The sequence below is a fragment of the Barbus barbus genome, assembly GCF_936440315.1.
Source record: "Barbus barbus genome assembly, chromosome: 47".
Classification (NCBI taxonomy): Eukaryota; Metazoa; Chordata; class Actinopteri; order Cypriniformes; family Cyprinidae; genus Barbus; species Barbus barbus.
In genome coordinates, this window is record NC_136725.1 from 23623799 (window position 1) to 23639009 (window position 15211).

General features: G+C 34.3%; 1 protein-coding gene across 1 annotated transcript; it reads left to right on the top strand.

The window, feature by feature from the left end:
• Positions 1–7524: 7524 nt before the first annotated feature.
• On the top strand, positions 7525–10711 carry LOC306866117 (bone morphogenetic protein 10-like). The gene is made up of 2 exons (XM_079411141.1): positions 7525–8082; positions 9797–10711. The coding sequence occupies exons 1-2, from the start codon at positions 7770–7772 to the stop codon at positions 10618–10620; spliced, it is 1137 nt and encodes a 378-aa protein (XP_079267267.1). The 5' UTR covers positions 7525–7769; the 3' UTR covers positions 10621–10711.
• Positions 10712–15211: the final 4500 nt, after the last annotated feature.

The window sequence follows — 15211 nt, forward strand, 5'->3', positions numbered from 1 at the left end:
TATGAATATAATTAGAAATCACAAACTGTTTCTTTGCATTTATCTTAGTTATGGTCAGTATTGGGTTTGCAGATCTCGTGGGGAGGGTACTTTTTTACTATGTGTGTGTATGACCATCAGCCACCACTGAAGACCTTTTTTGATCCAGGAAAAACCCTGGTTTTGTGTTTCTTCCTTTTATTTCACTGCAACAGTGGCAATTATTTCTATGACAAATATGAGTGTGAACCAAATGCACACTGATTTTCATCAGCTTAATACAAAAATCAAATGCGTTTTTGGAATATCTAAATTTTTTCACAGAGAGTTAAAGGTGAAATGTGTAATTTATGCACAAAACAACATTAGTACAAAAATTAGTACAGTGGAATGAGAATAATGTTTAGTAACCAAAACAACAAAGTAATTTCACTTTTAAATGCTGCAAAGTAAAGGTGAATTTAGAACTGGAACTTTTTTTTTTTTTCGCCATTGAGAAATTAATTCACCATATTGTTTTCAGGTCTCAAGTATGATGGCCTAATAATGTTTTGAATTTATAAGATTTGCAGCTTGATTAACACTATACTGTATCATTTTCAATACAATTTCTACGGCATCTAAATGATAAACATGATCAAACTTTGCCATTAAATCTGTTTTACCTGTTTGTCTTTCTGCTGTCAAATCTTGGCAGATTTTTATCAAGTAAATGTCTATAACTGCAGTCATATTTCCAGATGAACACTTACTGGACTGAAGCAGCTCAGCTTTACTTGATTCTCCATCAATCATTTCTAGAAAAATCAGTGCGTCTCAAATCTGATCATCAGGATCTTTTGAGGAGCGTTTGTTTCCAGGAGCTTTACTTTCACTGTTCCTCAGCGGAGGAATGATCTTCACAAGCCTCCAAAACATCTGAGGAGCGTTTATTTCTTCATCTCTCAATCAGCATTATATGTTTGGATAATTTCAATCTCATTTTACTGAGACATTATTGGAGATACAGAATGACCTCTGATATTTAGATCATTTTATGTCAGTATCTGCTGCACTGTTATAAAGATCTCATTAATTTACATTACAAGCATCAGAGTTTCATCACAGAAACATTACTCAGTTTGAGTCTCTAAATAAAATTGAGCTGTTTTTTCCTACATATTCTTACTGTATCAGACTAAATGAGCCATAAAAGCCTAATGCATCAAACATGATACTCAACATGAACATTTTTTTTTAACACACATATATTTTGTCTAAAGGTTCAGTAAACTGTTCTGTCTCAAAGAATTAGATTTTCTGATGATTATTTCATAGCTCACTGCTGAAGGACTTTTACAGGACAGAATGTCAGCGGTCAGCAGACGGTCACTGCTGCAGTCTGATGGACTTGTGCAGCTGTAATCATATGATTGCACAAATCAAGTCTAATGATTACACTTTACAGTTGCTGAAGAACGGTCAGTTTGGCTCAGGTCGTGAAAGAGTGTCCCGGGGTTTATGGGTTTTATTTCTGACACAATCAGAGGAGAGGTCAATGAAGTGGTCAAGAGTGGAAAAAGTCAGAAAAACAGTCATTCTTCAGCCCAATTTGACAATCATTTACTCACAATCATGACAGCCAAACCTGTCTGCACAGGAGATGTAAAAATAGTTAACTTAAACACTATAGTCTTCTGAAATCATACCATGTAAACTGAAATTTAAGATATTTTCCCCTCATAATCTTCCCCTTGCACAATAAATATATCAATTAATTAATTTTGTAGTATATTTAGGAATATAAAAATGTCCATTCATTTCAATTACGCACACAGTCAAAAACAAAATCCACATAATAAAAACTCAAGTTCAGTTGCTACATTAAAGGGCACCTATTATGTTCTTTTTTACAAGATGTATTATAAATCTCAGGTGTCCCCAGAATGTGTTTGTGAAGTTTCAGCTCAAAATACCCCACAGATAATTTATTATATAATTTAGAAAATGCCTATTTTGAGTGAAAGCAGAAACGAGCTGTTTTATTCCATTTCTCTTTAAATGCAAATGAGCTGCTTCTTCCCGCACTCTTTCTCAGAACAGGGCTGTGCAATTTTAGCTATATCTCAGATCTCTGCCAAAAAAACATTGTTTGGTTTTGATTATCATGTATATCGCGCTGAAATCACGCGTTTTAAAGCCATATCAGTTTAAATTTCTGTTTTTCTGGATGCACACATCCAAAGCATGTGAACAGAAAGCGGCTGTCACACAGCATGTGAGTACTAACAGGTCTCTTTCTCACACAAGTTTGTTAAAAGCATGTTTAAAGGGATAGTTCACCCAAAAATTAAAATTTGATGTTTATCTGCTTACCCCCAGGGCATCCAAGATGTGGGTGACTTCGTTTCTTCAGTAGAAAACAAACAAAGATTTTTAACTCAAACCGTTGCAGTCTGTCAGTCATATAATGGCAGTCAATGGGACCCATGGATTTGAGAGTCAAAAAAACATACACAGACAAAACCAAATGAAACCCTGCGGCTCGTGAACTATCCCTTTAAGTTATGTAGTCCCTTTACAGTCAGTTATGTCTGTGAAGTTAAACAGCTGAGAAAGAAATTGAATGTCTATATTAGAGATCAGTGTATTAAGTGACAGCAGCGTAATATACAGTACCTATTCACCTTATTTTTCATGTAAACGCGGACGCCGCCATTTTCGAACTATAATGTGTCAGATTTCCGGTAAAGCACTTCCGCTAATATTAGTTGTATTATGATTACGTAGTTTTGCGTCGACTGTGTAGATTTTACAGGCTAGTTAACTTTTAATATGGACTACAGAACGACTGGCGTACTTTGCGCAGTTAGGGGGTGTCATAATAGCTGGTTCAAAGGTAAAAAATACCTGCAAGACATTTGTTTTGATCATAAACCACGCACAAGAGCTGAATGTAGATGTGGGGCACCCTATGATTTGCACGCACCTCCGAAGGGCGAAGAAGCTAATTTCAAGACCTTATATTACTTTTTTCTCCCTGTATATGCACACACACAAACACAAATCATAATGTCAAGATGCAATTTATTTTGATTCCCCCCCAACATACACTGAAAATGATACAGTTTAGCAGTGCTAGGTAAATAAACACCAATTCGTCACTTTTTCAAAACTCATGGAACAAAAGGAAACACATATTTAAGTTATTTTATAACTTATTTTGGATGCTATTAATCCGACCTAATGCTTCACAGCACAATAATCAGTTTACGGATAAGGACCAAAAAATTTCATTACTAATTTAAAACTATCAACAAGTGCTTTCACAGATGAAAGAGATTAAACATGTCATCATTTACTCACATCATTCCAATACTTTGAATACTTTCCTCAGTGGAACAAAAAAGGAGACATTATTCAGAATGTTAGCCACAGTCACCATTCACTTTCATTGCATATTTCACTGCATATTTTGTCCATGAAATGAATGGTGAATGAAGCTAACATTCTGAATGCACATTTGCGCCACTTTGACTTGCATTCACGTCTGCTTTTAAAAACACGAAATCGCTGTCTATTTCATGTACCAGCACTCGACCGACTTTTCCGCTGTGCAGGTAACAGCTACTGATATGCCTCCGTGCTTTTATAATTCCGCATCGAAGACTCGTCTACTCCGAGCGACAACACAAAAAAAATTAAAATGTCCTCATAAGTTATGGCAGGCCACTTTTTCATTTCATCCTCCCACTGTGTTATACACCGCGGGTGTGGTAAATATTTACCATCACGGCGTTTAACAGTGTTCTCTGTGTGTTCTCCCCACATCGCTCCTTACCTACAAGGTAGCGAAACGGAAGTCTAACACATTATAAGGAAGTACGTCATCGTATTTACTTCCGCGTTGCAAAATAAGGTGAATACTGACTGCTGTTTGGGTCTACGCTGTTAATATGACCCAAACAATAAAATAAAAGCAGAAAATCACTCACTGCTCTGCACTGAACAACTTCTGTAGCTCTAATAAGAAGAATGCTGCTTTTAAATGCTCTGGTATGAAGATAAACATGGCAGATAGTGTGTGCGGCTCACTCAGGGCGGGGTCATGGCTAATACGGCTGTCAGTCAACCATCGTGGGTGGGGCTGGTGAAGTGTGATGTCATACTTTACCCATTCTGTGATCAGTAAGCTCTGAGACACTGCTCATGATTTATAGAGATTAAAAATATGAGTGCGTGGATTTTTATCATTATAGGGTGGTTGTGTACACACACTGCCAACACAGTTATGTTCAAACAACATGTAAAAGGGAATTTTGCTTAAAGTATAATCAACTTGGTCCTGCAAATCAAGTTCAACTTAAATTATTTTAAACTGATTTTAAAAATAGTGTTGAAATTGCTAAACTTAATCAACTTCATGAGTTAATGTAAAAAAAAACAGTTTAACGGTTATTTGTGTATTATTACAAATATCTACTAATATTTTAAATAATATTTTCATCAACTTAGTGCATATTTCTGTCATACAGAAATGAAACCGGTCAGATTTCTGTAATAGTACTAAAATCTGAGCAGAAAGTCATGGCATTAAATGTTGCATGCACCGCAAAAAATGAATCTCTTCCTCAGTATCTTTATCTTGTTTTCCAGTAGAAATGTCTAAACATCCTTAAATCAAGATACATCTACTGCAGATGCAAAATGAACACATGAAGTCTTGTTTTCTGGGAAATTGAACAAAATATTGTGAGTTTGATTAAAACAAGAACAAATATGTGAATGGGGAATGGAAACTTGTTTTACTTTGAATTAAGTTGATTTTTCTGACTCCACTGGCAGATATTTGTTCTTGTTTTAATCATGAGCTAACTTAATTTGATCAAGTATTTATTTCATTTTGCTTCTCAAGTTAATGTCTTGTTTAAAGAATTTATTAGACATTTGTACTGTAAAATAAGGCAAAAATACTGAAGAAGCACTTCACTTTCTGCAGTATGAGCAGAAGAGTAAAAGTTATATTATATAGAGAGAGATTTTCTGTGAAATGAACTAAAAATTCTATTTTTTCCTTAATTTTTTTTTATTTTTACTTTCTTTAGAAAGTCTTAAATTAACCTTTATAAAACCTGCTGTAAATTAAAATCACATAGATGCAAATAGTAATAATAAATTATGCCATGATTTTTTTTAAGTGCAGAAAGCTTGGTGACTTAAAATATACATCACATTTTTAATGGTTTGTTAAAACTATGAAATCCAAATGCATGGAAAATTTTCAAATATATACATTTCTAAATTATAAATGAATATAAATTTAATTTTGGATTACACATTTTGAGTGTACGTTGAAGTAAAATGCAGTGCATTGAAGAGTTTCTTAAAAGTGTCTCCTTTCCAACAAAAGCGCAGAAGGCCTGGAGTAACATCAGTGCAAGTAAATTAAAAACAAATGTTCATTTTTTTGTGAAATATTCCTGTATAGCAGTATATTTCTTCCCAGCGGTGCTGTCTATCTATAGCCTGATGTTGGTGAGTCTCTGATGAACAGCACAGCTGGAGTCTGAATGAAGGCTTTGCTAATGTCAGCTGTGTTTCGTTGTCAATCCTGCGGTTATAACTCCACTTAACCCTCCCATCACTGTTCTTCCATTGTGCCGTTAATCTTGTGACTTATTTCAAAACCACTTCATGTTGTGTGTAAATGAGCCCGTACATGTGTGTCACTGGTGCTGGATGTATAGAAAGAATCCAAATAAATGCTGCCATCAGCCACCTGCAGGGAAGCTTAATCAAGCATTCAAATCAAGCATCATCATGAAAACTGTACTAATGTGTGAGCTGGTTATGATTTCCCAGTCACAGCAATCCAGCCCTTAATTATCCCTCTTTCAAACTCTTTCAGAGTGATGCTTGAACACATCACCTCATCAATCTGATAATGCTATTACAGCAGACCTGTTACACTTCACCTGAATGCCTTTACACTGACCCCTCGTGGATGATCAGTGATACAGCTGGAAAATCCACTCTAATATTCAGGCCTAAATTCAGCATTTAATTGCATGGCAAATTTGGATTACACAGTTTTTACTAAAACTAATATTTGTATATTATTTTAAATTTACTAATATTTGAAATCATATTTTAATGCATTTATGCATATTTGATCAGGGTCAGATTTCTGTAACAATACTAATAAACTGAATGTGTTTTAAATGCACAATAAACAGATTTATACATGTATCATCAATATATGCAATTTGTTTCAGTATCTTACATTTAATCTAATTGAATATTGCTTGATGGTTTTCACAAGATTTATGCTGATTTTTAAGCAATTTGAGAAAAATGCATTTTGAAAATATGATTACTTAAAACAGATTTGTTTAGGACAAAACTTTAACCTTGTTGATTTGCGTACAAGTGACAAGAATGCAATGTATTAAGTTTATTAGTTTGTTAAAACGGTGTCATGCAAATGCAAATCTATTCTTTGTTGTGTTTTCTTCTTGTCTGTAAATCACTTTGTAAACACTGTTTTTAAAACTATATTCATATGTACATTTTTAGTTCTCAGTTGCTGTAGACATTAAAATACCAAAAAAAAAAAAAATATTGGATGAAGTATCAACTACTCAATAATTATTCTATTTCATGTCTAATGAGCCACAAAAACAAAAATGTTTTCTGAATTATTTTCATTTATTAATTAAAAAGAACAAGCTGATAAGAGATTTGTTTGTGAATATTTATGTTATTAATATTTAGTATTTTATTTCAGACTCCATCACTGAGATACTATTATAGTTTTAGTAATATGTTGAATTAGTTTTTATTTTTATATTTTCTGTTTTTATATTTTATAAGTTAAAGTTTTAGTAATTGTGTTGTAGGTTTTTCTGTGTGTGTTGAAAATGTCTATATAGTGTTTATTAATTTTTTATTTCAGTTTCAGTCTGTTATATAAAAGACCAACTTAAACGAAATGGAAATGAGAAATGTCGGTTATGCAGTTAACTGAAATAAAATAAGTTTTAAGGTTTTTTATATTTTATTTTAAAGTTTAATTTATTTCCAATAATGAAAATATTTTTTTATGGCTTTAGTTTAGTTTTAATGAACTAAAATAACCCAGCTTCAGCCTGAACTACATTTAACTGTGTTTGTACCATGGTTTCTATTAGTACACTCTTAGAAATAAAGCTGCTTCACGATGCCATAGAAGAACCTTTTGGTCTGAATGCTTCCATAATGAACCTTTAACATCTTCAGATTATAAAAAGGTAAGAAAGAGATGGTTCTTTGACTGAATGGAACCAAAAATGGTTCTTCTGTGGCATCGTTGTGAAGAAGCTTTTAATCACCTTTATTTTTAAGAGTGTATTTGTACAGGAATCATTTTTCCTGCTTCTAATAATGTGTTTGCCATCCTTTGATCGCAACGGTGAAGCTACAGCTCTTTCTGTACGTCTACCCAATGTAAATGTGAATGTACCAAGTGCTTACGTTTGAGCTGGACGTCTGAGAAAGGCATGCATGGAAAGAAGATACAGGAAGTGTGAGGAACCCGGACGCACTATGAAAGGCCCACAGACCAAGTGGCAACATCTCCAAACTTGTCAGCACAAGCGGGTCGACACCGTAGTCCTGCCCTCCACACTCGATCACAAGATCCACAAGGACAAGGCTGTTTTTCCTCTCGCAGCACATCGAGCTGTCAGGCCAAAGACAGACGGACGGACCTGCGCAGGTGTCCCAAACCCTCCTGATATTTCACATCATCCCTCGCCTCTCCCAGCGCAGTCATGCCTGTTTCTGGGCTCTCTGGAGCCGGGTGCGTTTGGGTTCTGAGCCTCTGCGTTCTCCTGCTGTCCTCGGGTCGCTGCGGCCCGGTTCCTCCTCCCAAGGAGCGCCGCTCCGCTCCAGGTGTTGTGGATGAAGTGGACATGCAGGAGGTTCTGGATCAGTTTCTGCAGGTGTTGAACTGGACGGATCAGGGGCCCCGGCCGAGGCCCCGCTCCGAACCACCTGAGTACATGCTGGAACTGTACAACCGATTCAACAACGACCGCAGCGCCGCGCCGTCGGCCAACATCGTCAGGAGCTTCAGGAACGAAGGTGAGGAGGCTCAGTTTGTTTTGTTTTTGGTGAATATTACAGCTTTTCTTCAACTGCTTACACAATCTTTCCTTGTCACACAGTTTCTGAAAGCTGACACTCAAACAGCAGAAGCACACACCAGATCCAGACACTAATTCTCAGCCTTTGACTTTGCAAAACACAACACAGTTCTCTATGTAACACAAATCTAACAGGATTTAATATTATGGATAAGGTGTTTGCAAATGTTTGCTTTTCAGTTGTGTTTGTGACATTTAGAGATGTGAGGCATTTTGTTTGTGCAATTCTTGGATTTGTGTGTGAAGTTTTGAAAAAAGGAAGAAAAAACTAAGTAAAAAAAGCAAAGGAATCCATTCAAATAACTTTTTTTTTTGCTTTTATGTGGTTCATCTTAGGTCAGACAGAAAGTAACAATAACGTAAATATAGCAATATACTACAAATAATATAGATATACAGATATCTACATGTAACATACGACCATACATTAATTCAGATGAAGAAGAAAAAACACCAGACAATCATAGTTATAGGTTCAAATAAAGAAAGAAAGAAAGAAAGAAAGGGGAAAAAAAGGAAAGAGAACTTTTAGCAGTCTTTGTCACATTTATTTCTATAGCGCTTTGTACAACACAGATAGTCTCAAAGCATTAATAAACAGGAAAATAACGTAATGTTTGAAAATTAATGATTATGTAACATTCAAACTCTACAGAAGACAACAGTGTCATTATTCAACTCAATTCAGTTCAACTTCAATTTAATTTAGTTTCAGTATTGCAAAGTTGTGATTTATTTATTGTTGAATATTGTGTTTATATAATGTGTCTTGAATTTGAACACTAGAGATCAGAGATCTGTCCTTTTTTTCATGGTTTTGTTCTTTGCAGGTTTTCAGTAATTATTAGAATAACTTATGAAACTACTATTACAAATAAATATTTTAAATAATAGCTATTATTTTGAGAAATGTTATATTATGTAATGTTTTTATTAGCATTACTATAATTAACCATTATTTAAATAAAAACAAATATGCATTTATTGTTATTATTTTACTAAATATGATATTATTATTATTATTACTTAAATATGATATGTAACATTCTTTAAAACATTATTTTTAAATAATAATAAAATAATTGAAATATTATTGTTACTAGTACTACTACTGCATTATTAAATAGGATATTTATTTTTATCGGAATTATTTAATTCTTTAAAAAATTTTTTAATGATAATTATAATTTTTATAATAATAATCATTATTATTTGAATTATTATAATTATTTAACAATTGTTTAAATAAAAACATAAATGATAACTATTTAACATTATTATTTCAATAAATATTTTTACTACTATTTATTAGATTTTAAACATTTTAAATTATAATTATTATATTAAATCATTATAATTAGTGCTATTATTATAATACATAAAGATTATTACTAATATTATTAACTAATATTATTATTAGAATTATTTACCATTCTGTAAATTATAATAAAAAAAAAAAAAATAATTATTGAAATCATTAATATTTAAATAAATATGATATTATTTAACCTTTCAAATTTCAAATATTTATTGTTTTTCTCCTGTTTTTTCCTTACGCACACATAACAGATTGATCATCCATCATCTGTTGCATCACCTCAACAGTTTTACTGAAATTCATTCAAAGTTATTCCCCTGTCTCTGATCTGCAGACCACACCTCACACCGTCTCCTGTTCAACATCTCTGTCCCGCAGCAGGAGCAAGTGGTCAGCGCAGAGCTGCGGCTCCACATGCTTCTCAAGACCGACTCGCATCAGCGCATCGGAGCGGGGTGGAAGGTGAGCGTGTTCGACGCACGCTGCCAGAGAGATCCGCTGGCGTCAAAGCACGTGCATCGCAGGGAGAGCGGCTGGGAAGTGTTCGACATGACCCACGCCATCCAGCATTGGAGGAAAGCCAATGCATTGACCCCCAGACTGGAGGTTCGTATCGATAGCCTGCAAGCGTTTAGGAATACGAACGTAGATCTGGACATCGACAGGAATCCGGATGGAAAACACGAGCCTGCGCTGATCGTCTTCTCAGACGACTCGAGTGAAATCCATCAACTCCAAAGGAAAATGAAAGAGGAGGATCAAGACGAGATGCTGTTAACCCAAACGCGCTCGAACCTGATCTATGACGACGGCATGAGAGTCCGGCGCAGTGCTAAAACAGAGGACTGCAGGAAAGCCGAGATGTACGTGGATTTTAAGGACATCGGCTGGGACTCGTTTGTCTTTGCTCCGTCCGGTTATCAGGCGTTCACCTGCCGCGGCGCCTGCAATTATCCTCTGGCTCCGGAAGTGACGCCCACCAAACACGCTATAGTCCAGACGCTGCTCAATCTGAAGAGTCCTCAGAGAGCCGCGCAGGCCTGCTGCGTTCCCACCGAGCTCGAACCCATTTCCCTGCTGTACGAGAACGAGAACGGCGTGGTGGTTTTGAATAATAAATACGAGGGCATGGTGGTCAAGGAATGCGGATGCAGATAGTCGGAAGAAAACTCCAAAAAAGACAAAATAGGAGGAAACCGTAGTCGTATGCATCGTGAACTGAACATCCAGAATCTTGGCGCCTCTAACAGCATTTTATTTAGGCCTCATGTATATCTTAGTGCTGTCAAACGATTAATCGCATCAAAAATAGAAGTTTTTGTTTACATAATATATGTATGTGTACTGTATATGTGTCTCTGGAGCACAAAAGCAGTCATCAGTAACACAGGTATATTTGTAGCAATAGCCAACAATACACTGTATGGATCACAATTATACATTTCTCTTTTATGACAAAAATCATTAGGATATTAAGATCATGTTCCATGAAGATATTTTGTAAATTTCCTACCGTAAATATATCAAAGTTAAATTTTTGATTAGTAATATGCATTGCTAAGAACTTCATTTGGACAACTTTAAAGGTTTATGTTATGTTTATATATTAAATATATTTATATATAATATAAATTATATAAATATAGACATGTAAATACATGTAAATATTTTCAAAATATATACTGTGTGTGTTTATATATACATTATAATATACACAGAACACAGATATATTATGCAAACAAAAACGCGATTAATCGTTTGACAGCACTAGTTTTTTTTATTTATAAAAATATTTATTTATTAGTAAATTAGTCTGTTTTCTATTGTGATGTACAACACACTGCTTTTAGGTGTTTAATTATTGTCACTTATTATGAGTGAAGTTGAAACTAAACCTGCTGAAATAACAGTGTTATGCTGCTTAATTTGATCATTACATTTGGTTTTTTTTATAATAGATAAAGGTTCTTTATAATAATACAAAAAAAGGTTCCAATGGGGTGTTTTTGCAGCAACAGCATAGAAGAACCATTTCTGGTTCCCCAAAGAACCTTTTAGTGCTATGCTTAAAAGAACTACATTGTTCTTAGTTTGAAGAACATTTAAACAATCTTAAGAACCTTTTTCTGCTACACTCTTAAAAATACAGGTTCTTTATTGGCATTGATGATTCCATGAAGAATCTTTAATATCTGTGGAGCCAATGAAGGTTCTTTAGATTAGAAACTAGGTAGAACCTAATCTAATTAGGTTCTTTAGATTATTAAAATAGTCTTCTAATACGAAGAAAAAGGTCAAAACAAAATGTTTTCAAATAAAGTATTTAAATATTTTTCACAATGCACAAAAAACATTAAATATATTTTTAATACGTTTATTTATTAGCACATTTTTGTATATTTTTAAAAATATAAATATATTTTAAAAGCATTTAAAATTATTTAAATCCAAAAAAAGGCTGTCACTGTCAAAAAATTATTCATACTTAGTTCATCAAATTGGCAAATTAACAAATATTTTAACTTAAATTATATTGAACTGACTTAATTCATATATAACTTAAAAAATGAAGTTGAAAAAATAATGGAAAAATATGTGGTGCCTTACTAATCGCATCAACATTTACAGTGTTTGTCTACAACTAGTGAATGTAGCATACTTGGCTTTTCCATCCAGATTTACATTTAGCCTAAATGTAGGCTACTGTAAGATTGCACTGTGAAAAAAAATCCATAAAATTTACGGTAAAAAAACTGCAGCTTTGGTCGCCGGAATACTACCGTAAAAAATACGGTAACAACATTTTAGGTTTTACGGTTTTAACTTAAATTTACAGTTAAATACCGTAATTTCATTAACTGATATAATGTTAATATACCAACCTATTGAAGTACTGAAATCTGTTTTGTAACTTTGTAATACACTGATAACCACCAAAAGCAGCTGGTGATGATAAAGTCACATGATGAACCAAAACCTAACACAAGCAGCTTTTAATTATTAACATATATAGAAGGTGCACAGTGTCATTCAAACAAACACTAAACAACGTCATGGTGAGACTCATTAAACTGAAATATGCAATAAACTTTAATTTAACAACATTAAATGTAACATACAACCCTAATAAGCATAACTGATCAGAAAAAACTAAGAAACATAGTTATTTCAAAGAAAAAAACATCAAATTCAAACAAAATTTAAAATGAAACGCAGGGAATTCTGGGAATGTCAGTTTACGGTTTTTCATTGTAAATTTTACAGGAACTTACCGTTAACCATTTAACAGATTTTTACTGTAGCATTTTCACAGTTTTTTACCGTTAAAATCACGGTCATTTTTTACAGTTCGGATATGTATTTTTTTGCCCCTGAAATACAATTTAAAATACATTCTGGTTGATGAAGGTTGAAACTAAATATTTAAAATTTCAAAAACAAAAATATATATATATTTAGCTTCTTTTTTTTTTTTTTTTTTGCTGCTGCTGTATGGGGGAAACCAAAAACGTTCTTCTATGGCATTGTTGCAAAAAAGCCTTGAGTGTGTAAGAGTTTGTTGTCAATGGAAAGGTTCTATGGATGATAATGCTTCGTCATGCAGATGCCAGTACAGTCAAATAGCACAGATTGTAACCAAAACGAGCATGAATATTCGAGCCCCTGATGGCCACATGCCGTGCGAGACACAGCCACGTTCTCTTCCACAGCTGTGATAAGGAGGTGTGAAAACACGAGACGTGTTTGACCCCTCGCTCAGGATGAGACCTCACTCCAAGTGCTGTCAGATTCCTGAGCACCAACAGCAACGGTCTCCAACGACGCCTTCACTTCCTCCTGCCATCTAACGCTGCGACGTGTGAAATAAACAGTGTAGTGCAACCATATTATGCATTGCTTTGTGTTATTTTCACAGCGATGCAACGAAAGAGTCATTTTTGATTCCTCAAAGAACCTTTCAGTGATCACCTTAAAAATAAGCTTCTTTATTGGCATCGATGGTTCCATTCCAAGAGTCTTTAGCATCCATGAAAGCTTTCCATTGCACAAAAGGTTCTTTAGAGTGGAAAAGGGTTCTTTAGATTATTAAAATGCTATTAAAAGTGTTTCTGATCACTGAAAGGTTCTTTGAGGAACCAAAAAATGGTTCATCTCTACAGCATTGCTGTAAACTGATAAGCTGTGTAAACTGATCACTGAAGAACATTTTAATAATCTAAAGAACGTTTTCCATTATAAAGAACCTTAATTGGTTCCGTAAATGTGACCCTGGACCATAAAACCAGTCATAAGGATCATTTTTTAAAAATTGAGATGTATGCATCATCTGAAAGCTGAATAAATAATCTCTCCATTGATGTATGGTTTGTTATGATTGGACAATATTTGGCTGAGATACAACTATTTGAAAATCTAGAATCTGAGGGTGCAAAAAAATCTAAATATTGAGAAAATCTCCTTTAAAGTTGTTCAAATGAAGTTCTTAGCAATGCATATTACTAATCAAAAATTAAGTTTTGATATATTTACAGTAAGAAATTTACAAAATATATTAATGGAACATGATCTTTAGTTAAAGCTGCAGTCCGTAAGTTTTGCCTCTTTGTCGCCATCTCTGTTTGAAAACCTGGAATTGCAGCTGGGTGCGGAATTATCTCGCTTGTGTGGGATGTGCTCCGGCACGGCTCCAGCGCGGATGAATCTAATGTTTTGAGGTGAATGTGTAGCTTTCAGTCACTGCACCGGTGTGGATATTTACTGTACTTCGCAATCACAGATTCTAGCCTTTGTCTTGGAATATATGACCCAAATAAGAACTTTCACCGTATATTGCCATCTGAACAAGCACAAGTCTGCCACGTTTGTTCTGACCAACTGAGGAAAAAAACATTAACATAAATCACGCTACCAACGGTGATTTAATCTAACGATCGATTAGCTCATATCACATCAAACCGTGCAAAGTATTATTATTGTTATACTTTATTCTCAAATTATTAATGTTAACATCAGCACTGCGTGACTATGAGTATAGTGTATTTCAATTTCTGTACAGTCTAATATCTAATTGTCATACCATTCGAATTTCATATAAAAAAATTATTTTAACCCAAAAAGCTAATTATGTTCCCTTTGAACTGGTTTTCTTTAAAATACAAATCTTGTGTAGTAAGGCTATCTCTAATCAGAAGCACATTTAAAACTGGAATATAATTTAATTTCACATGTGTTTCATAAACACATAATCCTTTCTAGATAACAATCCGGCATCAAAATGATACATTTAATTATTCCAGCTGCTGTGAGATAAAGCTGTAAATGATCCGCCACCTGCAGGATCCTCACATGCGATAGCCTACTAGCCGGGACAACGTCTTCATGTTTACAGACGTGACGTAATGACGCGGCAGCATGCTTGAATGTCCCACGGAAACCCACCCGTACCACTCAAATTAGAAAACATTATAAGCTTACCGTTATGAATCGAGTAAGGCGATAGTTTTGAACACTGGCTGGTTATGCACTTGCTCAAATATTGATTTCAGATCATTTTTAACCCAAAAAGGTTACTGACTGCAGCTTTAATATCCTAATGATTTTTGGCATAAAAGAGAAATGTATAATTCTGATCCATACAATGTATTGTTGTCTATTGCTACAGATATACCTGTGTTACTCATGACTGCTTTTGTGCTCCAGGGACATAAATGCTAAGGGTTTTCATGGAACCGTCAGTGCCAATAAAGAA

Bases quoted from the DNA above. Each gene is read 5' to 3' on its own strand.
- LOC306866117 (XM_079411141.1), top strand. From the start codon at position 7,770: ATGCCTGTTTCTGGGCTCTCTGGAGCCGGGTGCGTTTGGGTTCTGAGC. The intron at 8,083-9,796 runs GTGAGGAGGCTC...TCTGATCTGCAG, and splicing joins CAGGAGCTTCAGGAACGAAG to ACCACACCTCACACCGTCTC.